General features: G+C 36.7%; 1 protein-coding gene across 8 annotated transcripts in view; it reads left to right on the top strand.

Annotated features, from left to right (window-relative positions):
- PLCB4 (phospholipase C beta 4) overlaps positions 1 to 25,548 on the top strand; it is a 473,095-nt gene that overhangs the window by 396,777 nt on the left and 50,770 nt on the right. For all 8 annotated transcript variants that reach the window (XM_027840353.1, XM_027840351.1, XM_027840358.1 and 5 more), the window contains 4 exons: positions 1,790 to 1,841; positions 11,153 to 11,255; positions 13,730 to 13,894; positions 17,409 to 17,613. In XM_027840353.1, the coding sequence (XP_027696154.1) occupies positions 1,790 to 1,841; positions 11,153 to 11,255; positions 13,730 to 13,894; positions 17,409 to 17,613 (525 nt within the window). The remainder of the gene's footprint in view (positions 1 to 1,789; positions 1,842 to 11,152; positions 11,256 to 13,729; positions 13,895 to 17,408; positions 17,614 to 25,548) is intronic.

Below are 25,548 nucleotides of genomic sequence, written 5' to 3'. Positions count from 1 at the left end.
AAATTCTATCCATTTAGTTTTCTTCCTAAAACCAAAACTGTTTTCTTCTAACAGCAACATTCTGATTGGCTAGATGTGGATAAATTACATTTCTTCCCTGTCACTCAGTCAGTTCTTGCCCATTTTCATCACTCACCACACTCTAAGAATCAGCCTATGTTGATTAAAGACAAAATATTCCACTCATTCATCTGTTACTTTTCATAATGTTGCATTTGCTTTTCTTTGAAAAAGACTGATCATACAGGTAGCTCGATGGGATTGTGGGTAGAATATTAGACTTGGACTCTGGAAAACCTGAGTTTGAATCCTACCTTGGACATTTATTGGTTTTGTGACCTTGGGCAAGCACTTAACCTCTCTCAGCCTCAATTTCTTCACCTGTAAAATGGGAATAATAATAGCACCTACCTCCCAGCAGTTATTGTGAAGAACACTGGAGATTATATATGTAAAGTGCTTTGCAAACCATATAAATAGTACTTAACATTCTGTATAAATGTTAACGATTATTGTTATAGTTAACTTTCAGCAACCAAAAGTACTTATTGAGTACCCTCTTGTACAAGGCTCAATGCAAGATCTAAGCTTTTGTGCTGCCATAGACCATTAGTATAGTCAGAGACTTTTTAAATTGGCACCAGAGGTCACTTTAGCTATCTTTAGAAGGGCTCAAGATATCTTTAATTATCAGCACATTTATCATTTACTTCATCAGATACATTGATGTGTAATCAAATAATGGGAAAAGCATTTATGATGTGTGGTGGGGGTGAAGGTTGGAATGAGAAGAGAATCCCACCAATAATCCAACTATGTTCAGTCAGTCTCTTTTATCCTTCTGTCAACCATTTAGAAAACAAGAACGTGGCTTTGATTGCCAAAAATTTTAAAATCTCACATCCATCCTGCTGGTGTAAAAATCTTCTAGACCCAGCATTCTTAACTTTGTGTGTGTCATGGACCTCTTTGGTAGCCTGTTGAAGCCTATGGACCCTTTCTCAGAATATTTTTTAAATGTATAAGATGAAATATATATAGGAATACAAAGTAAACAAATTATGTTAATGTACAGTGTCGTCAATTTTTGTCAAGATATTCATCATTTGTTAAAGTATGATGAAATTCCATTATATTCACAAGTCCTTGAGTTAAGAACTCCTGCTCTAGAAGAATTTTCCTCAAAGTTCTGCTCTAAAACTAGGTGTTATTTGGTATATGATTCTTGTCTAGTCCCTTGAGACTCATTATCTAGCCAGACTGTACATTCACATTATTCCTTTTGTGGCCACATTATTGGCCTTGCTAATAGAGTCGTGAAGGTCATGTAGCTAGCCCATTAAAAATTGTGCTTCCAACTTTAGCTGATAAGTAGGTTGAGAAGATAATGCCCAGGTTGCTTTTTAAGGGCAAATTATTTTAAAGAACTGAGTATTTGATCAGAGCTTCAGGAAAATAAATTTACATTCATTAAATGTAAAATTTACATTCATTAAATGTAAAAGAAAATCATGAAAATTTCAAAGTATTACTTTAAAATCACCATGAATAACTCGTTTTCTCGAAGCTCTGACACAAGTTTATTTCAATTTTGTAAAATTTGGTGATGTTTATTTTTTTTATTTTTACCCCAAATTCTCGAGTTTCTTTGTGGCATGCCAGAAGCATCCTTTTTTAAGCTAACTGTTCTCCCCAGGCTGTACATCTGATTTCTATTATGAAAGACGGCTTTTCAAAATCTCCATTGTCCAGGGAGAGAAGATGCTAAATTATTTTTGTCTCTTGACAGATTTAGCGATGCAATTGAATCAGGGAAAATTTGAATATAATGGATCATGTGGGTGAGTAATGTGATTTAAACTGTTGTTACTGTCTCAAGGCCCTGTATTATAGGTTTAATAAAACCATGTCACTTTTAATTACATGTTGCCAAATTAAATTCGGGTGTGAAAGACAAGACAAAAAATGAATTTCCTAGATAGATTTACATTTGCAAAATACATAGTTTTAATCTACTAAACAAACCAAGGATTAAAAAACCTTGCATTACACATAAAGCAAGTGAGGTTACTTCCTTTTGTGTACATTTTAAATTCAACAACTCCTTGACAACATCCCTCACTCTCTCCTCCTTTCCTTTACTGTCTGATGAAAAGGTGAACCTTCTCATAGAGATCAGTCCCCATTGGTGAACCCTTGATCTATCCCATTTCATCTTCTCCAACATATTGCCCCACAAATCATCCCCTTTTCTAATCTTCCTACCCCATCTTCATTATCTCCTTATCTACTGGTTCTTTCCCGATTGCCTACAAATGCGTCCAAGTCTCTCCTATCCTTAAAAAGAAACAAACAAAAACTCATTAACCTCTGCCATCCTCTCAAGTTATTGCCACATTTCTCCTCCCTTTCTCAGCCAACATCTAGAAAAAGAAGCATACACTCTTTGACTCCACTTCCTCTCCTCTCAATCCTTTGCAATCTGGCTTCCAACCTCCAAGTTATCAGTGATTTTAATTTAATTAATTATTTTTATTTTTTGCAAGTGAAAAAACTAAGAGTCAGAGAAAGTGAAGCTTGAGGCTCAAATTCACACTGATAGCAAGTGTAGAAGTAGGAATCAAGAAATTTAGTGCTCTTTTACTTATACTATGATACCTGCTGATCTCATCTAAAAGTGCTTATCATAGCCCATAAATCATTTTAAGAAGTCAAAATCTGGAATATAAGTATTCTGAATCAGTCATACTGTTACATCATCAGATATCAAGAAGCAATGGTGACCCATCCTATGAGGAGAGGTTAGGCCCTGACCACTTTGCACATTAGGATGAAGTGATAGGTAAGAGGTGCTAATGCATATATCTTAGTGCTTCTGGGCAGCTGACTGGGGGATGCCCACTCATGGTTCATTCATGGGGTAACTACTCCAGGTTTGGGTTAACAGAATGATTTTGCACATCTTCACAGAGATTACATTTACTCATTCTCTTTCCTTTTAGGAATTAAAATTATAATGGAGACATATGTTTAGTGAGCACTAGGATATATAATTTCCTGGCCTTCTGCCTAAGCCTTTTGTCTTCCTCCATTTGAAAAATAGAGTATAGTCAGTTCTTGGTGTCACATTTTGAGAAGGACATTGATAAGCTGGAAAGGTTCTGGAGAAGGGTAATCAGGATAGTGAAGGTTCTTCAGATTATGGCAAATGAGTATAAGAGGAAATAGGAATGTTTATCCTGGAAAAGAAAAGATTTGGGGAGGTTGGAGCGTGAAGCTATCTTCAAGTGTTTGAAGAATTGTCTGTTGTAAGAAAAATTATTAGATTTGTGCATCTGTTGGTATAGCAGATAAAGTGCTGGGCTTAGAGTCAAGAAGACCTGAGTTCAACACTGTCTCTTATGCTTACGTTGTCAACCAGAGAAAGACACTTAATTTTCTCAGCTTAAGTTTTCTCATCTGTACAATGAGGTTAATAATAATAATAATACTTAAATCACAAGGTGCTATATAAATGTTAGCTATCGTTATTACTTGGTCTCAGCGAGCAAAACCTAGAATGAATGAGGCAGAAGAGGCAAAGCAGAAAATTCAATTTCAATGTAAAGAAAAAATTTTCTGATGATTACAGAGAGCTACACCCTAGTAGAATAGGCTTTCTTAAGAGTTAGGGGTTTCTTCTTTGGGTGAGGTCATCAGGAGAAGGCCAGATGACCACTTGTTGGCAGTGTTGTAGAAGGGATTCTTGTTCAGGCATGCATTGGATGAAATGGCCTCTAAGTTCCCTTCTAAAACTCAGATTTTTCATTCTGTGCAAAGCTCCACCAATAGAAACAAAGACAAAATGGGCGTTGGTATTGGACTGGCTCCTGTTCCTTACTAAAGGTTTAGGCCTCAGTCTTTAGCTTGTTTATTTGTTTATCTGAAATGTACAGAAACTCAAGAACTATAGTAGACATGAAAAACAGAGATTTGTCCAAGAGTCAGCCCAACTTAAAGAATTGATTTTGAGAAGCTCAAAATTAATCCCTCCTTATCCCAAACTTGTTTATCACCTGAAAAGAAGGGAAGATCATCTTGTTATGAATGAGGGAAAATATGGAAAGTCATCCTGTGTAGTTCTCTCCACCCTTTCTCCTTTTAGCCTGAGTGCCAGAAAGATCCAAGGCAGCTACTGATGGGAAAAGCAAAAGGCCATCACCATTGGATAGCTTATTTGCCTTTTCTAGGGGTCAAGTTCAGCTGTCAGCCTGTGGTTCATAAAGCTGCCACCCACATGCAGTGCCTCCAGAAAGCAGTATTTCTAAGACTATGATGTAGCCAGTTCTAACAGGTTTGGCAGAGACAATTGTGAAATTTTCAGCGTGAGTATTTATACCCCAGAAATTGGCTATTGCTGTAAATCAGGGATTGATTTATTGTTTAGATGTAAGAAAATGTTAATAATGCAGATTAAACTTACAAGTGTGGGCATACATTATGTCCCCCTCAATCTTCCCCCCGAGAACCTGGTAGTTAAATATTTACCAGCATACCCTTGTATTGCTCTATAAACATTGAGCTCCACAGGAATGCAGTAGGAGGCTCAGAGAATGAAATCATCACCAGATTGGAGGCCTAGTGACTAAAGGCTAATAATAATAATAATGATACCACCTGGTATTTATATAGAACTTTAAGAAGTTTACAAAGCCCTTTGCATCCATTATCTCATTTGAGCCTCCCCCGATCATAGACCTACAAATGAAAGAATCTCTATAGTTTGTCCAACACTTTCATTTTAGAGATGAGAAAACTGAGGTCCAGGAAGGTTGAATGAATTGTTCAAGTAACACAATTCAGAGCTGGAAAGGATCTTAAGAAATATCTCATCCAACTCGCTCCTTTTACTAATAAAGAAATTGAGTCACAAAAAAATTAGGTGACTTGTCATATAAGTAGTAAATAACAGAATTGGGATTGGAACCAGGTTATCTGACTTCAAATCCAGTGCATTTCTATGAGGAAGTGGTCTTCCTATTTTCTACCTCCAGCAAGTGAATCATGATGGTTTTATAAAAATATCAGAATGTGGATCAAAGAACATCCCTCAAAACTATCTGTGGCATGAAAACCTCAGGAATAAATCTAAGGATCCTTTATATTTTAATTTTGGTGAGAGTGGGGGCAGAGAAGGCGAGTAAATATAGCATACAAGCACATTTGACTTTTACAAAAGACCTGATTTCAAAAGCTACTTCCCTAAATACCTAATGAAAAATGATAAAAAAAAGAAATTTACCTCAGTTTTTTTCTTACATTTCATTGTTTCCAAGTCCACTTCTCTGAATATGAAAATGGAGATTCATCCATGGGACACCCAGCTTTTAAATTGATTTTTTATATTTCCTTGTATTCCCAAAGAAACACAATAAAACAGAGAAAGTTACCTAAAAGAGTTTTATTTTCTTAAATTTCATTATTGGTACCCAAACTAGGTTTGTTTTTTTCCATATTCTCACTTTTCTCAGCACCCACCCACTCAGATACCCTATTAGCTTTCCACTCTTTCCTTGCCAGATCCTGGTGACGTAGCAATGGCCCTGTCGAAGGTGAGAATACTTTTCCAATTGATTCCGGATTAGGACCTCCTCCACCACACACATCCAGCTGGCTTAGAGCTAAGGCCATTGGATGGACCAGAAAGCACGAGCCTCCTTCAATCCCTAATCAAGACTCCCTTTTGGGATAGTAACCAGACTTTGTAGTAAAGGACTTTGAGAGCCTCTGGTTCTGTGGGCCTGTCTTTAGGCCCAGAAAAGATGTTTCCTAGAGACAAGCTGGTTTAGTATACTTCAGGCCTTGACATGACTGACTTGGGTTTTCATATTTATATAGACAGTAAAAATTAAGATTTTTTTCCTACCAAAATTTAACTAAAACCTGCTTTAGTGTAATGGATTTAAATCTATTGTCCTTTTTACTGATTATTTTTAACATGAGAATAAAGCACTGTCACTCTGAAGGAAATTGCTTTCTTCTAATCAAAGCCAGTGTGAGAATAAGTTAAATTTTTAAGTGTGCAACTTCCTCAGCACTCTTTCTTCTGTTTGGGTTATGGGTGCTTTTGACCCCAAAGAAACTACATTATAGGGAGAGGAGAAGCTCCTGACAGCTGCAGCCTGGGCAAAGCTGCTGAGTTGGCAGGATGGATCTAATTCCACATCTCCCTCTCTGCTGCCTATCATCAGAAGGGCTGCCTTGATGCACCCAGCTGACATCAAGAGGCTGTCATTCTATTTTAAAGCCACAGCTCTCATTTGTTACCCACCATTGCACAAATTGATTACACAGATATGCTGAGCTAGAGTAGAACCTCAAACGGAGCATTAGACATGTTGTTACAATGGCTCTTTTCTCATTGATATTCTCCTCAAGTCTTTCACTTTGAGTTTTATCAACTAAATTTTTAGGAATTTATGCTGTTAGTAAAAAATTAAATTTAATTAAAAAATTTTTAAAACCAGATTAGATTTACAATGGCATTTTAGTTAATGTTAGATAGCATGTCTTTTCTGCTCAGTTTTGGATATGAATCAGTATCTTTCAGCATTATTTTCAGAAATCACAGAATTTCTAAGCTAAAAGAGACCAAATAGGTCATCCACTCCAACTTTCTCATTTTACAGATAAGGAAGCTGAGAGGAAGGAGAAAATAACTTGCTCAAGGTAAAGCAGAAACAGAGTTAAAACCCAGGTCTCCTGATTGAAGTCAGGCCAGTAAGTCAATCAGTAATCATCTATTAAGGGCCAACGATGTGCCGGGTACTTTGCTAGGCACTGCAGACAAAGATGAAAATAAAGCAGTTCCTATTCTCAAGGTGGTGGTTGTTGTTCAGTTGTTTCAGTTGTGTCTGACTGTCTGTGACACCATTTGGGGTTTTCTTGGCAAAGATATTAGAGTGGTTTGCCATTTCCTTCTCCAGCTCATTTTATTGATGAGGAAAATGAGGTAAATAGGGTTAAATGACTTGCCCAGGGTCACACAGCTGTCTGGGGTCATATTTGAACTCAGGACTTCCTGACTCCAGGCCCTGCACTCTATCCACTGCACCATCTAGCTTCCCCCTGCCCTCAAGGACAGGTGTTCATATAAGAAAACAGAAAATTGTTGTTGTTCATCCTTCCTTTTAGAAGAGGACCAATGACATTACATATGCAAAGTAAATGCAAGGAAAGGGGTAGAGTGGGTGGAGAGAAGCATTAGTTGCAAAGAAGGTCAGGAAAAGCTTCCTGTAAGAGGTGGCATTTGAGCTAAGTTTTGATTCAGAGAGATGGGGTTTACAGGGTGGAGACAGTCTGGGCAAAGGCATGGGGTGAAAGATAGAACATCCTCTTTGAGGACCAGCAAGTAGCACTGTTTAGCTACAATGTTGAGGATGTGGAAGGGGAGTGATGAAGAAAAGTAGACTGACCCAGATTGGGAAGAGCTTCTAAAGCCTAGCGGAGGAGTTTATGTCTGATCCTAAAGGCAGAAAGAAGCCACCAGAGTTCCATTGAGCAGGGTAGTGACATGGTCAGACCTTTGTTTTTAGTCTGCCAAAATACCTGTGTGCCTTACAAATAGCCTTAAAAGCCCTGATGTGATCAATCATCTCTACTCTTTCATCTTTAATTTCTCCCTCTCTATTGGCTTCTTTTCCTCTGCCTGCAAATATATACACATATATACATATATATATATATGTATATACATATACACAGACATACACATGTACATATCCATGTACATATACACGTATATACAGTACTTGGAAATCCAGGTCTCACCTATCCTTAAAAATATCCCTAAATAATAACATAATATATAAAATATGGGCTAAGTGGTGAAGTAGATAGAGTGCCATGCCCGGAGTGAGGAAGATTCATCTTCCTGAGTTCAGATCTGACATCAGGCTCTTATTAGCGATGTGAACCTGGGCAAGTCACTTAACCCTGTTTGCTTCCGTTTCTTCATCTATAAAATCAATTGTAGAAAGAAATGGCAAATCACTCCAGTGTCTTTGCCAAGAAAACCCCAAACGGGATCACAAAGAGTTGGATATGACTGAAAACAACTGAACAACCGAATGATAAAATAAAACGTTTATTTTATAGATAAATAGAATGGAAGTAAGAATGATGTTCAAACATTCTTCCATTAATAATAATTGACATTTATGTAGGGCTTTAAATTTTGCAGTGTTTTGCATACAAGTGAGTCTTACAGAAACTCTTTGTGCTAAGCACTGCAAGAGTAATTATCTCAATTTTATTTAGAAAGGTAAAGTGATATGTCTATGGCCTCATGGCTAATAATTGGCGGGGGGGGGGGGGGGGGGGTGGTGGTGGAGAACAAGCATTTATTAAGCCCTGACTCCATGGCAGGCACTGTGCTACCCGCTTTACAAATATTATCTCATTTGATTTCAGCTAAGTCTTCTTGACATCCAGTTCAGCACACTGTCTACTACAGTACTTGACCTTTCATGCCTCTCCCTGTCTTCTGTTTTACTCTTCCCCTTCGTTGCTTGAAGACAAGGTCCCTGAGAGTAGGAAACTATCTTTTTTCTGTGTTTTTATCCATAGTGTAATCCAGAAAGTCACAGAGTAGTCACTTTTTAAAAAAATGTCTGTTGATTGATTTTTAAAACTTCAGGAAGATTAGACTATAACCGATGGCATTTCCTCGGAACAAATCTACTCCTCAACCCTCTGCAGTCTGGCTTCTTTCCACGTCCTTCCACCTCATCACTACCCTTTGCCTTTCTGATTAGAAGGTGGAGATATAAACCCCACACCTACCTTTAAGGAGAGCTCAGTTCAGACTCCTCATTTCTCACGTGGCTGCACTACTTTGGTACATCTCTGATTGACTTCTCCACCATAATCCCTCATCAGGTACCATCTCTTCTTGTCCCTTCTCCCCCCCCCCCCCCCCCCGCGCATTGAGGACAGGGACTGTATTTTGTTTTTGTGTTTCTATACCCAGCATGTAGTACAGTGCCTGGCACATAGTAGGAGCTTAATAAATGTTTATTGATTAATTGATTCTTTCCTTATTGCTTTATTGAAATTTCTCTGTACAAGGTACCCTTCTTGACCTTTCAGCAAGATCAGACACTGTTGACCAATTCTCCCTGTTGGTATTCCCTTCTTTCTTGTCTTCTGTGCTCTTCTTACCTCTCCTTTGTTTCTGTTGGGTTCCTTTTCCCTTTCTTCAGCCTAAGCAGGGTCCACCCCACACACAAGGCTTTGTCCTTGGCCCTTTTCTCTCTCCACATTCTTTCCTTTGGCAGCTTCATCCACTTTCATAATTTCAATTATCACAATTAATTCCTCTAACTCTCTTCCTGGCTCCATCTTCTCCCCTCACTCCCAGTCTTGCATTTTCAGTTACTTACTGGGCATTGTCGACTGTCTTGCCAATGCTTCAACTCAATATGTCCAAAACAGAAGTAATAATCTTCGCAGCAACCCCCATACTTACCTTTCATTCTAAATTCTCTGTTTCTGTTGATTACATCTTTAGAAGTTCTCCAACAGGCTTTTTTTTTTTTGGGACTCTTCCTTTTCCTTTTCCTTTCCAATTCATTGCCCAGTTCTGTTGATTTTATCCCCACAGTATTTTTCAACCCTGTTTCCTTTTCTTTGCACATACTGCCATCATCTTAACCCAGGCTCTTATAACCCTACTCCCTAGGGGAGGAGGAAAAGAGGAAGGGTTAAACCATTCTAATAGAGACCAAATTGGTCTTGACTGTAATTTCTCCCCCTTTCCAATCCATCTTTCATGTTAAGTCTTCACACAAGCCTTCCTAATTCATACATCTGACAATTCATAAATCCTCTCAAAAGCCTTCCGTAGCTCCTTGTTGCCTATAAAATAAAAGAGAAACTCTTTACTCTGGCATCTAAGCCCTTTCACAATCTAGTTCCAACATATCTTTCTGACTTTATTTCCTGGACTATTTTCTCTTCTCTGATTTCATCCTGCATCCTCTAGCCTCCAGGCTTTTATGGCTTCCCATCTCCCATACCTGGAATTAATTTCTTCTTAACTTCATATCTGCCTGTTGAAATCTCTCTGTCAGGTAATGATTTCCTGAGTTCCTCCTTCTTTGAACCTTTGAACCTTCTTTGAACCTCTAAAGTCACTCTGTTCGGTTTCTTCTATAAAAATTATTATTTATCTTGTAACATAGGTATTTACTTAAGTTTCTCATCTCCCAAATAGATTGTAAACTTCTTGAGATCTAGATTGTATAATTTTTTTGCTTTGGCAGTCCCAGAAATTTATACTTTTTACATGCTTAGTAAATATTTGGGAATAAAATTGGCAAGACAGGAAACTCCTGAATGCATTTATAATCCCTAATTCTTTGGACTCTTTCTTACATGACAGAAATGAGACTTACACTATACTGTATTTTATGGTACCCTGGGTACAACAGCTAATGTTTCCTTCTTATGTTCCGCATAATTTTACATGCATAACTGATATATTGCTTACCTTCTCAAAGATGGAAGAGCGACGAGAGAGGGATGGAAGTTGGGACTCAAAATTTAAAAAAAAAAAGAATGCTAATTTTTTATATAATTGGGAAATATTTAACAAAATGAATAAAATATATTAAATTTTCTTCTTTTGAAAAGTCTTGGAAATAATTTTTCTTTAAGTAAAAGTATGATCATCCATTAATTTGACACCTTTGAATGTGAAACAGTAAGTGAACAAGTCAATCCAAAGTTTTTATTCAGTGATTTCACCCATGTGGCTTCTGTAGCATCTTGGATTACTAGTCAGGCTAATAAACGTTGGCCTTTCTCTTCTGGTAACTCAAAGTGAAAATTTTGTGATCTTTAAAAATCTTGAGGCTGGCATTTTCACGTAGATATTAATTTCTTGCCTTTATCCCAGTGGTTTCAGTACACAGTTTGCTAATGACAGTATATAGAGGAAAGGACAGTTTGACCTTGACTGTGTCTGATGAAATTGAGAAGACCAGACAAGTAATATGAATACTTGGGGGAGGTAAACCCACTTTTCCCTCAACTACATGAGTAACTAAGGCTATGAAGATGTCACTGACACTCATAAAAATAACATTGTTCATGTTTTTCTTTATATCAGGTACCTTCTCAAACCAGATTTCATGCGACGGCCAGACAGAACATTCGATCCTTTCTCTGAAACACCTGTAGATGGTGTTATTGCAGCTACTTGTTCAGTGCAGGTAAAGATTGGTCTTAAATTTCAGAGTGATCCAAATGTTATACTCTAGCTTTTAAAAAGTCGTATTTATAGCAGATGCATATAAACTCAGTGGGTTCTATTGATTTGTTTTTTATTTGTTATTATTTCACTCCCTCTTAAGACATCTGTGTTTATATGGGATGAGCATAACATTCTCTAGTCTAATTAGGAATAACATATTACTCATTTAAAATGAGCCAATAAATGATAAGAGATGCCCTGTTCCTTATGGTTTCTGAAACCAGGAAGCATTATGGAATAAATTCTTCCAGTAGTTATAATTCTGTTGGAAGAGTTGTCCAGCAGTAGAACAGGATGCCTCTTGAAGTAATGAGCTCTCCATCATGGGAAGTATTCAAGAAGAGATTAGATGATCATGTAATAAGAGATTCTTAAATTGATAATATTGAACTATGGAGAAATTCATATTCCAGTTGATATCAAGACAAGTCCTACTGGGACAAAAGTATAATTGTTCTTTGTGGTTAATAAATTTCTGTGAAATAGTCATTTTATAATGGGTTTGACTTTGGACCATTTCATCCTTTGATCTTTGTATTGTGTTAATAAACATGAATGTATGTAGTTCTATAAAAACTTAGTATTGAAACTTAAAATAAATATTTTTAAGAAGTCCCAGGAAGTATATTACCTATAGCTATATTTTTAAATCATCTATAATTAGTTCACTAGTTAGATGTCCTGAATGTTAGGCCCTATGAAAAAGCTTTGTCAAATGACTTACAGTCACTGAAATATAAACTAACCTCCAAATACAACATATAGAATAGAAAAATAACACTTATTCTTTAATATGTAACTACCATGTTTGGTTAATATGTTTGTTGTTGTTGTTGAGTTATTTTTAGTCATAGCTGACTCTTCATGACCCCATTGGGGGTTTTCTTGGCAAGGATACTGGAGTGGTTTGCCATTTCCTTCTCCAGCTCATTTTACAGATGAGGAAACTTAGGCAAACAGGGTTAAGTGACTTGCCCAGGGTCACACAACTAATAAGTGTCTGAGGCCAAATTTGAACACATGAAAAGGAGTCTTCCTAACTCCAGGTCCTGTACTGTGCCACCTTGCTGCCCCTTTGGTTAGTATAGGAAGAATTTTTTTTTTTTTAAATAGCAAAATTCATGAAGTGTAACTCTGTTTTGACCCTACTGGATCTGTGATTTCATCTACAGGAGGAACTCCCATTGTGAAATCTTCCTCCACCAATGCAGATTAGCAGCCTGTTTTTTTATATGCCCATGGTCTCAAAGATAGAATGAACCAGTGTAAGAATTTGAATTGAAGTCTTTCTGACTCTGAGGCCAGTTCTCTATCCATATCTGTATCATGTTTTATATTTTTTTCAAAACACTTTCATATTCATTACAATCATTAACATACACTTCATAATGTTTGAATTTTATAAATATTACATCATATGCCAGTAAAAGATTAATTACTTAAAAGGTTAATTACTATGCCCATGGTCTGAAAGATAGAATGAACCAATGTAAGGATTTGAATTGAAGTCTTTCTGACTCTGAGGCCAGTTCCCTATCCATATCTGTATCATGTTTTATATTTTTTTCAAAACAATTTAATATTCACTACAATCTTTAACATACACTTCATAATATGTTTAAATTTTATAAATGTTGCATCTTATGCCAGGCTCAGTAAATATTCCCATGAAGATTCACAACCCTAATTAGGGCTAAAAGTCTTATTGAAATTAATATTTAGGTAGCTTTTATATAGTGCTTTAAGGTTTGCAGAGGACTTTATAAATATATCTCATTGTATCCTCACAGCAACCCTGGGAGGTAGGTGCTATTATTATCCCCGTTTTACAGATGAGGAAACTGAAGCAGACAGGTTACCCTAGGGTCATAGAGCTATTAAGAATCTGAGGTTAGATTTGAACTCAGGTCTTCCTGATTCCATGTCCAGCGCTCTATACACTGTGCAACTCTAGCAGGACTACAGTTCATAAATTTGTTCACTATTTAATACTATATGTGTTATCTAGAGCAGCGATGTCAAAGTCAAATTGAAACAGATCCTTGCAGGTGGCATACTGACTTAGAAAATCACAATTTAATATTATATATGTTGTATTATACTTTGTCAAACATTTTCCAATTACATTTTAATCTGGTTCAAGCCCTAATTAGGAATTTTGGGGCTGGGGTCAATGGGCTTCATGTTTGACATCTCTGACCTAGATTTTAGTCTTAAGCTGAAATGATTCCTTTTAATCTAGAATTATTCATTTTGAGAATCACTAATTGTCCCATATATGTTTTGGATCTAATGCTATTATATAGCTATTAAATCAGTGCCCTTGTCTTAATGTAGTTGATTGTGGGGGCTTCAAGAGTTAGGGGTGTTTGGGTTTGTTTGTGTTTAAAGCACTCAAACACTGCTCTTATCAGAGTTGTATTTTTATTTCAGGTTATATCAGGGCAATTCTTATCCGATAAGAAAATTGGTACGTATGTAGAAGTGGATATGTACGGTTTGCCTACAGACACAATACGTAAGGAGTTCCGGACGCGTATGGTTATGAACAACGGTCTCAATCCTGTTTACAATGAGGAGTCATTCGTATTCCGAAAGGTAGGATATTTTCAATGTGTCTGGCTCAGTACACTAACTTTTGAGCCATATTTTAGACCAAAGAAGATATAAGGTGTAGTGGCTGAATTAATCCACAAGCTTTTTTTTTTCTTCCCTTCTTCGTCGTCTTCTTCTTCTTCTAATGGATAAGTTCTGTAGCTGTCATATGATATTTTTTTTTCTGTTTGGCTTTTCCTTCTTTTTGGCTTTCTCCTCCTTCTTGGGGGAACCCACTTTCTTCGTTGACAATGCCTGTGCTCCAGGTATGCAGTCTGCTCAGAATGAGCCCCCGCTGGCGGACCCCAACATTCCTTGGAGATGTCTCCTTCCCTGCCCTGGCAGTGGCTGGTATCTTGCACTATTCCTTCAGCCAAGAGGGCAGGTGAGATGCTGGATCCAGAGCTGCATCCAAAGTCAGTGTCTTTCCATGGATAAGTTGGTAGGGTGCTGCTCCTTCCAATCCTGTGGCACCTGCCTCCACCTGTAGACCGTGTGCATCGTGTATCCTAACAGTGTATGCTGGGCCCCAAGAGAGATCACAATCATCATCCCAAATGTTTGGTTTTTATCTCTCAGTTGTATTTTTCTTTTATTTATTTATTGTCAGTTGGAGTTTCATCAAAAATCCATGCGTCAACAGTGCTGTCTCCAAGAATGTCTGTTTTCTGTCCTCACTGTTCTGTTGTCCCACCGAAGTGATTATTTCTTCTCTTTAGAAACGGGTTTTTGTTTTTGTATTTGTTTTTTCCAGGTGGCCATGACACTAAGCCATTTTCTATGTATCATGCAACAAAGATAATCTGTTTCCCTCAGCATCATCTCATGGTGTTGACAGGCAATGTGGTGTAGTAGGGTGGGATTCACAGGACCAGGGGTGAAATCCAGCTGTCACTTGCTTGCTACCTGTGTGACCCAGGGTTAGTCACTTAACCTCTCAAGCCTCATTCTTCCCATCTGAACAAATGAGAGGAATGAGTTGGATGGGTGAACTAGAATCTTTTCTAGCTCTAAATCTCTGATCCCTAATTTCTCTTTGAGTTCTTGATCTTATGGTTCTAACAGTTCAGAGTATCTAATTAAAGTAAAATAATTTTCTTCCTGGGTCTAAACACCAGCAAATGTGCTTAACAATTCACCACCACCTGTTGGTTTAGCAGGCTCAGTGCTGATGAAACTAGCCCATTCAGACCATTTTGAACTCTGGTGTGTCTATTGGACTGAATGCCTTAAACATAACATTTAATCCTATTTCTATATCCTCTGTAAGGTGGTATCAGATTGATATAAATATATACATATATATATGTTATGTGCATATTTGTATATTTCTATATCCTCTGTAAGGTGGTATCTGATTGATATATATGTTTGTGTGTACACACACACACACACACACACACACACACACAACCATGCACACACATCCTTCATCACTTTGTAAACTGTAGTTTTCTTGGTTGCCATGGCTGAATCTATTACTGGCAAGAGAAATGTTCCTTGGTATAACTTAACCTCTACACACATTTCCAAAACATAACCTCTACAAACATTTCCAAAAAAGGTATTTAATAAATAATAATAATAATAATAATAATAATAATAATAGATGACATTTATATGTCACATTAAGGTTTGCAAAGAGCTTTTCACATTTTTGGAAAACAATTGCTGGACCTGGAGTCAAGAGGACTTGAGTTCGAATCTAACCTCAGACACTTACCAGCTTTGTAACCCTGGGCTAGTCCCTTAACTGTTGTCTGCCTCAGTTTCCTCATCTATAAAATGAAGATAATAGCACCTACCTCCCAGAGTTGTTTTAATGATCAAATGAGATAATATTTGTTAAGTACTTTGCAAACCTTTACATGCTATATAAATGCTAATTGTTATTACTGTTATTTTTATTATTTCATTTGAACCACTTAACATACCTATCAACTACAGATATTATTATCCCCATTTTACAGATATTAAAACTGAGGCTAAGAGATTACAGAATCAACTCTCTGATTTGAAAAAGGCTGCCTAGTCCATCCTATATCTAAAAAAAAGATTCCCATCTACCACATCATTCAGCCTTTGTTGGAAGAATCCTTGACGCATTTCCTTCCACTTTTGAATAGATATAATTGTTAGGAAGCTTACCCCCTCCCTGGCCTTAAATCATGCCTGAATTTTCCTCCTTACAATGATGACCTTTTCCTCCTAATTCTGGTTTCATACCAAAAAAAAAAAAAAGGTTTATTCCTTTTTCATATATCATCTTTCCTATAATTAGGTGATTTTCTTATAGTCACACAGCTACAAAATATCAGAGGCAGGATTTGAATCCAGGTCTTACTCTAACTCCAACACTTTCTGTACTGCCACAGACCCTCTCAGTAATGAACATGGAAAACTGAGAAACATAGAAACTTCTTCCCATTTTTCATAATACGGCCACACCCTGGCTTATGAAGAGTTTGCTGTTGTTGTTGTTGTTTTATTTTAGCATTTTAGAACTAAAATTCTGTTTCACTTTATAATACAACTTGCATTAAAAAGAACAAAACAATTTTTCCCTTTCCTTTGCACGAACCCCCACGAAGTTAGTTTCTACTTTTTAAGAAACACATAGAGGGAGTGGTTAAATATCAGTTGAGTCTCAGGTTTTCATTAAATCCTCGTGAACTCAGATTAGGATTGTGAACCATGGAGTTGGATGGGTTTTCCATAGGCCATTAAGCCATTGTGCCTATCTTTAGCCAGAGTGTTCAACTTGACCCAGATGAGCCGACTCCTCCCATGCCAGTGAGAAGGTCCTCACTGACTCCAGAAGGTACAAAATATGTGGAGTTTGTTTTATTGTCTTGCTATTTTGTATTAGAATAAAGCTTCTACCATTTAAACTCAGATTTTTGTGTCTAGTCATTCTGTTTGGAGTGAAAGATGTCTTGGGGTGGTCAGAATATGTTATAATTTATGACTGGCAAATTTTTTTTCAGTTTAATATCCCAAAATCTACTTTAAAATCTCTAAATTTCAGGGTCCTAACTCACACGGCCTGTATTCATAGATTAATGTTCTTTAAGATATGGGTAATTGTTTCAAGGGTGCTTTCCGTACCCGTAAATATCAGGAGGTAGGCACTGGGGTAGCAGAAACAGTATTGGACTGGAAAGTGGACCTGGGTGCTAGTCCTGGTTCTGGCACTAACTTGCCATGTAACCTTGAACAAATCACTCTCTACGTTTCATTTTCTTCATCAGTAAAATAAGCAGATGGGACTAAATTCTCTAACCACTCTTTTCTAGCTCTAAAATGCTGTCACTATTTGACCAATTACTTCCCAACAATTGAATGAAAAATCAATCTGACGCTAGGATCTTAAATATGTTCAGTGAATATATATTCTGTCCAGTGGTGGTAGAGTAGCCAGAGCTATAGGGTTGGGGCCCCAAGTACTAGAACAATGACACACGGGAACTGACAGTAGTATTTAGGTCCGTGAAAACAACTTTTCTTTGATTGACAGGTTATCCTCCCTGATCTGGCTGTCTTGAGAATAGCTGTGTATGATGACAACAACAAGCTGATTGGTCAAAGAATCCTCCCCCTCGATGGCCTCCAGGCCGGCTACAGACACATTTCTCTTCGAAATGAAGGGAATAAACCATTATCACTGCCAACTGTTTTCTGCAACATTGTGCTTAAAACATATGTCCCGGATGGTTTTGGAGGTAAGGTAAACATTTGCAAATGGATTATGATATGTAGGTTTTCCAAAAGCCAATAATTTGAAAGGCCCCAAAAACATACATTTAGAAATGCAAAGTCATATTTGAGGTCATCTAGTCCCACAGCCTCATTTTAGTATTGAGGAAATAGGCCCAGAGAGATCAATTGACTTACCTGAAGTCACATTGGTAATTAGTGGCAATGTGATTTGAACTCAGGTCCTCTGACTCCAATATAACACTCTTCCCCCTGTACCACACTGAGAAGTTCTGCTAACAAATAAAGTAACTTTGGATAAATTACTTAACCTCTCTCAGCTTCGCTGTTATCTGATGAAATGGGAAGGTTTGAACTAGATAAGAAGGCCCTTTTAGCAGTCTCTTATTCTAAATTGCCTATTAATCCTTACGAATGTGTTTGGAAAAGGGTGCATCCACACTGGCAGTCAGAGCAACCTAAAGAATATAAAGTCAGCACTTCCTGAGTGGCAGCATCTATACACAACCTCACCAACAGATGTAAATTGGATTCATCCATCTCTGTGCCTGAGTTTTCCTTCAGATCCACAAGGGAGCATTGCTTTAACAGGAGCTCTATCACCAAACCAGAAGCTGTTCACGGTTTAAAGCAAAAACTTGAAACAAACTATGAACCAAAAACTACAGTAAACTGAACATTGCTGCCAAACCCCAGATGAACCCATTTTAAAAATTAAACCATTTAAACTTACTGAAGATTGATGAAAACAAATAAGCAAACATTCAGCCAATCTGAATCAAAACTGAACCCTATAGATTTTCAAAATCTGTCAGCTATAACTTTACAAGGATCTCAGCAGAAGCATGGATTATAGTATTGTAAAGATGATGTAGCCTAATACTGGCATTCTCCAAATGGAGAAATTGATGCCCATCAAGTTTGCTACTTGTCCAAGGGCACATATGTGTCATCTAGTCAGTATCTGGTGCATTCATTAATGCTCATCTATCCAGTAAAATGTAAGCTCCGTATGGATAGCAACCACATTTTGTATTCTAAGCACATTACAAAGAATCTTGAACTGGCTAGGTGTTTAATTAATGTTGAATTTATCAGGAATTTATCCTTCCAGCAACTGTAGCTTTACCAATTTCAAAACTGCCCTAAACTAGCAGGAAGTAAAAAAGACTTCTGAGTGGCCAAAATTTGTCCATTGGTGAAGCAAATTCAGCCTTTTAAGTCTCACCCAAATAGTGATATGTAAAATAAAGCAGTAGATCAGAAGGGAGAAAAAAAATGAGGCAGAATAGAAAGGGGAGGATACAGAACGATATCAAACAGCCTGAAGAAATCTTAGGATCTGTACTGTGTGTGCCAGAGCATCAGAAAGTCCTACACACCTCAGCCACCCAAGAGAGTGTCACTGTGTTAGAGCACAATATACTAATTGTGTACTATTCATAGTGATTCCTTACTGTGAGTCAGCAAGAGCAGGTTAAATTATGTTCTCTGTTCTCTGTTTAAGAAAGCAGGAAAAGTGTCGTATATTTTAGACATGTTTCCATAAAAAATTGTTAAATTTTTAAGCTTTGACACTTTGTGGGCTAAGCTTAATTTACCTATAGAATTTGCTTAAGTGGAATATTTCGTTGCCCTAGCATGCTAGATTAATGAGACCTGCATGGGATCATCAGGTGATTTAGAACTTTCTAGACTTGATCCAAAAGTATTTAATAGCCCTGATGCTAGAATTTCCATTCTTCATTTAAGTAAAGATTTGGATTATTTTCCCTAATCCTAGGACTTTTTCAAGTTTGCCACATTTAGTACAGTGGACCTTATAATTGGAATCTTTGTCCATCCATGGTAGTGATTGACCTGCTGTTAACTATTTAGTCTTAAATTTGATATTCACCTAGTACTTGATCAGCGATTCTTGGTTATTTATTTACCATCAGGACCAAAGAAGAAACATGACAGGTTAAAATTGACCTTCTTGGACCCTAGAGAAGTTTAATGCAAGAGTAGAATGAGGCCTTCCATTTCCTGATGAAAATGGAACAACCAAGAATAAGTCATTGATTTGGGCACTGGGAATTCATTTCAGGTCTTCATCTATTAAAGTGGAAAAAACTGTAGGAAACTGGAACCATGGAAATCAGAGTATCAAATTTTATCTTTGAAATCCTTGCATATACAAATCTCAGATTAAGTTCTGACAGTATTATGTAGGATTCAAAATCACCACTATGGGAGAATGCTTTAGAGCAGTGGTGTCAAGATCAAATAGAAACAGATTCCTGCAGGTAGCATATTGTCTTAGAAAACCACAAATGAACATTATCTATATCATATTATATGAGGCTCCCAAGTTTGACACGTCATTTTTTGTATCCAAAGCATTCTGCCTCCACACCCTGGTCAATTCCAAAGAACACGTTCAGAATGAGATTTCCAGCTCTCGATGTATCAGTATTCTCTGTAGAAAGATCATGGGCAGAAGCATTACCGTTTCCCTGGGCCAGTGGGAATTTATGGAGATTCTTTCCTGCTAAGAATATAGGAGATACAGCAAATTCAATTTAAGTTCTTGGCTTAACTTTTGACTTATGAGGAAACTCCATATGCCCCCACACTTCTGTATTTTATAAACATTTAATTAAAAACTGTCTTTGGCATTATTGCCTCATTACAAATAAAATATCCTCAAAGGCACTTATTAAATTTCCCAAAATGGCCTTACCATTTTCTAGAGAAATACTCTTTTTATGAAATCTGAATCCTAAATGTTTATATGAACACTATAAGTCACCTACAGTCCTATACAAATAGGTCCATAAATACATTTAAGTAAACCAATCAGATTCATGAGAAATTAATACTGTTCAGGGTTATACTGTTTACAGGAACTTCACAGTTGGTTTTTACAGGACATTTTGTTGCTATCAATTCAATAAGCATTTATTAAGTATCTACTATATGTAAGGCACTATTCCAGGCTCTAAGAATACAAAATAAATAAATAAAAATGGTCCCTGCCTTAAAGAGCTGTTGCTGAGACAAAAAAAAAGGCATATATTACAAAAAGATATTTTATAACTAGCTACCTTGGTATTACAGAAAAAAATTCCAAATATTTTTCACTTATGTTTGATTTTATTTTGTCTTAAGAGTTCTAAAGTCCATTATTTATTTCCTTATTAAAAAATGTTTAGTTGAGAAAATGTTTAATTCACTATCAGCTAAGAAGTCTCAGATTTGAAATGTCTAATAATATTCAGGTCTATCATTAAGATTCAGGAGTCCCATATAAAGATTTTTTAAAAGATTTTTAAAGATTTAAAGATTTTTAAAGCTTCAATAAGTTGAAATTTTTGTGACTTCATGAATGTAGGTACTTTCTCAAATGATACATCTTATGCAGTTCTTATTGCCCATGTCCCCTCTTAAATCTCCCATAGGAAATCTGCTCTTTGTGTCCACTCATCAGTTCAGCACTCCCCAATTTGTGCATCTGTTATCCCTCACTCTATTATATGACCAGCCAGTCTCCTTTTTTGTTCCTACATTCCCAGGTAATGTTCCTAGTGCCATTTCCTGTGTGCATGCTATTATTGTTAATGTGCAGAATCTTACCTTGTACTTTGCCCACCGTGAGTCTCTTCATTGCCTTTTAGATCACTGGCATTTTTAGTTGTTCACAGATTGTGAGGTTCCATGATTCCCAACCATACAGCATTACCAGGAGAAGGTTGGTGTTAAAAAGATAGATTTCAAGTCAGGGAATAGCTTGAGACCATTGAAAGTACTGCACAGTTTCCCAAATGCAGTCCATTATTGTACATTGAAGTGCCTATCCAAAGCACATACTGAAGGATTAGTTTAGTGTTAGCCCATATGTTGGTAAGTTGTGGGTTTACCTGTATATCACAATCTGGACAACAGGAATTTTTGGACAACTTGTGTTTTCCTATGTAAGTTATTAAACTGGGGGAAGAGGATAATTATTCATTAATGAGAAAAAATATATTTCTGATTCATTTTCTAAAAGATAACCAGAATTGATAAATCTCACTAGAACTGCATAATTGGTGTTGCATGCTATGAAGTCATTCTGAAGTCATCAACCAATCAATTAACAGCATTTATTGAGTGTTTATCATATGCCAGGTGCTGTTCTATGTGCTAGGGATGCAAAGAAAAAGCAAAAAAAAACCCATCTTTTCCCTCAAGGAATTCACATTCTAATGGAAGAGATGAGTATACCCAAATTGATAGACATAGAGTAGATGGAAGACAGCTCTAGAGGCACTCAGAGCTGAGAAAACTAGAAAAGGCCTTCTTTAGGAGGTTGAGCTGAGTTTTTTTTAAAATTCAAGGATTTGAAAATGTGAAGGTGAAGGAGAATGAACATTCCTTTAATGGGAGACAAAGAAGGCAAAAACATAGATACGGAAAATGGAGCATCATGTGTAAGTAAATCAATATTGCCGGATCATTGAGTACATCAAGAAGAGTAATGTGTTAAAAGTCTGGAAGGTAGAAAGGACCGGGTCACCAAGAGCTTTAAATGACGGAAGACTTTATATTTGAGCCTAGATGTAATAGGGAGCCATTGGAGTTCACAGGGAGAGGAAGTGAAATAGTCAGACCTATACTTTAGGAAAAGCACTTTGGCAGGTGAATGAAAGATAGCTTAGAGGAGGATCAGGCTTGAGGCAAGGAGAATAACCAGAAGACTATTGCAATTGTACATGTGAGAGGGCCCAAACTCAGATGGTGGCTGTGAGTGGAAAGAACAGAACTGATATGAGAGATTGTTGTAGGGAAAGAAACTACAAAAGTTGACAGTTGATTGAATATACGGGGAAAGTGAATGTGAACAGTCAAAGATGTCAATGAGGTTGCAAACCTGTGACTGAAGGAATTAGTAGTGGCAGTGTTGATAGTAATAGGGAAGTTCATTTAGAGGTCTGTGTTTGGGAACAGAGTTCTTTTTGGGGGGTGGGGAATAGAGTTTCTTTTTTGGGAATAGAGTTCTTTTTTTTTTTAAATATGTGGAGATGCCTACAAGACATCCAGTTTGAAATGCCAGAAGGTAACTGGTAATTGGGACTGTAGCTCAGGAGAGAGATTGATATCTAGATCTTAAAATCATCTGATTAGTGATGATAATTGAATCCTTGGGACCTAATGGGGTAACCAAGTGAGATAGTAATAAAACAAAAAGAGAAGTCCCAGGAAAGTGCCTAGGAGACACCCACATTTACAGGACGTGGCATGGATGAAGAACCAGTAAGGAGACTGAAAAGGAGCTGATATTGGGTTGTTCCTTATATAAAATTATGTTCATACCAGTTTAATTACAAATTAAGTATTAACCTACATTCTTTTAATCCATTGCCCGTACCCTGCACAAGCCAGATTCTTCTACCTTAGCATCTCCTCACGTGCTTTAGATAAAGCATTTACAAAAATTTCAAAGAACACATATACATGAACATATGTATATGTATATATATGTATGTATGTACATATGCATGTATATAATACATACGTATATACACATATTATATCTTTCATGTGATCACAGGAGATGAGGAAATGCCTTTTCATAGCCCTCATCTCCATAGTAATTCTGGCTTTCTGTGTAACTGTCACTTAGGTCCATTGCTCTAGGAATAAAATCTGCCAGTGGGATCCTTGGAAATGATTTGTGTTCTTCAATAGTCTCTGCCAGAATTTTGTCTTTTGAAAAAACTAAATGTTTGATGAGGAAGTAACAGGTATAATTTAGGGGGAAACTGACCCAAACAAAATTACTGTGAACAAATTAAGAAACATTTTATTTTCCTTTCCTTAATAAAATTGTACTGCCTATCAATCAAAAATATAAAACCTTTTTTTTTTTTTTAAAGAAAATCAATTGGTAAGAAATATAAGCACTTCCGAGTCCAGTGCCAATTGGCCTGTTGGATTACTGGTGCTATTTTAACTACTTTATCACAGAGGAAGAAAAAAAAAGCAATGAAGATATTATTTACCCATTGGAGCTTTGCATTACAGTGAATTATTGCTGGCTTAGAGAAAAGGTGCACTTACCCTGCTGCCAGAGCCTGGAAACAGTTCCAGTGCTAATGAGCATTAAATGAGTCCTCAGTGTTTCTTCTCTTCCCACCCACTGTTGCTTTTGATACATGCCTTTTTTTTTTGTTCTTTTCTGGATGCCTACTTGGAATCTTTAAAAAAAAAAAAAATCTGAGCTGAAATGAAAGCTATTGAAAGTTTTCAATAGCATCCAGAGCTTTATCATTGCATTTAAATGTCATTTTCCAGTCTTTGTCCTTGAATTCTCACCTCTGTTCCCTGAGCAGTACTTATCCCCTCTTCCCTAAAGAGATGTTATCTTCCCTTCTGTAAGCCTTAAGTTGACAGCTTATTTCCCTTCCCACTTTCCTAATATTTAGAGTCTATTCATGGGTTCTGTAAGGGAACTCTAGAAGATTCCTAGCCCATTCCTCCTCCCTTGAACTCTACTGAATTCAAACCTTTCCAAAATCATGCTGGTCATCCTGTTTCTTAAATAGTTAAGAGAGAAGAAGCTGTTTCATATTCCCTGCTCACCCATTCCATTGTCTTATCCATCAAGAAGCTCTACTTAAAATCTAACAGAAATCCTTCTGGCTGTGATTGAAAGCTGTCGCTTCTGCTTCAGTGTTCAATGGTAAAAAGCTGTTCCCTCTTAAGCAGGAGAGTAATGATTCTCTATTTCAAGTACGTAAGCAAAACGTCTAATAAAAACATAACTTTCCTGTGAGCTGATGATTTCTATCAGCATAGCAAAGCACTTGAAAAGATCTGTTTTTCTGCTGTTTTTCCTTCTAACTCACACATCACTAACTTCCAAGATAGTAGTATGAAAGTTAGCTAGGTGGTATAGTGAATAGATCACAGGACCTGGCTTCAGGAAGACCTATATTTAAATGTGGCATCATACACTTATTAATCAGTCACCCGAGGAAAGTCACTTAACCTCCATCTGCCTCAATTTCTTCATCTGTAAAACGTGGATAATAATAGAACCTACCTGCTAGGGTTGTTAGGAATATATATAGAGATAATTGTAAAGTAGTTAGCATAGTGTCTAGCACTTAGTAAGTACTATATAAATATTAGTTATTGTTCTTATTATTAATTATTATTATCTCCCAGCATCTGTGAGAATAAAATGAGTTAATATTTGTAAAGAACTGTACAAAGTTTTAACTGCTATATTAATACTGTCTATTATTATTATTATTATTATTATTACAAAACATAGAGGGAACAAACACAGGAAAAACCTAGCTACAAAGCCAACCGGTTGTGGAGCTAGTTGACGTACTCTCTGGATTCTCAAACTCTCTAAAAGACTTATACTAATAGACTATTTTTTTATTCTCTCCATAAATAAGCAATCTTTGATGTTCTGTTGGTTTTTTGAAATTTCATATTTCCCATAGCAGGAAGAAAATAAAGCATATAATAAAATCTTTACTCTTCAGATACTATCTGTCCAGAATCCCCAAGCTCTAGAAGAGTTGCAATATTCCTAAAAGTAGCTCATGAAAGATAATCTTCCTCCCAGTTTCCTCATGTATAGAGTAAGGATGATAATCCTTTCACTACCAAATCTCAGGGTTGTGAGAAAAGTACTTTACAAACTTTAAAGAATGATACAATTGTGAGTTTTTCTTCCTGATCTTATTAGTAATTATTATCAATAATAATAATAACAATACCTAACATTTTATGGCATTTTAAGATTTTCAAAGCACTTTAAAATGTTACCTCATTCAGCCCTTAACAACCAGTAACTCTGTGAGGTAGGGGCTATTATTATCCCCATTTTATAGATGAGGAAACTAAGGTTGAGAAAGAGTAAATGATTGACCCAGTATCACACGACTGGGTGTTTT

The sequence above is a fragment of the Vombatus ursinus genome, unplaced genomic scaffold (genome assembly GCF_900497805.2).
Source record: "Vombatus ursinus unplaced genomic scaffold, bare-nosed wombat genome assembly UNPS02014841.1, whole genome shotgun sequence".
Lineage (NCBI taxonomy): Eukaryota > Metazoa > Chordata > Mammalia > Diprotodontia > Vombatidae > Vombatus > Vombatus ursinus.
The sequence above is the reverse complement of the archived record's forward strand: the minus strand, read 5'-3'. Positions and strand labels throughout refer to the sequence as shown.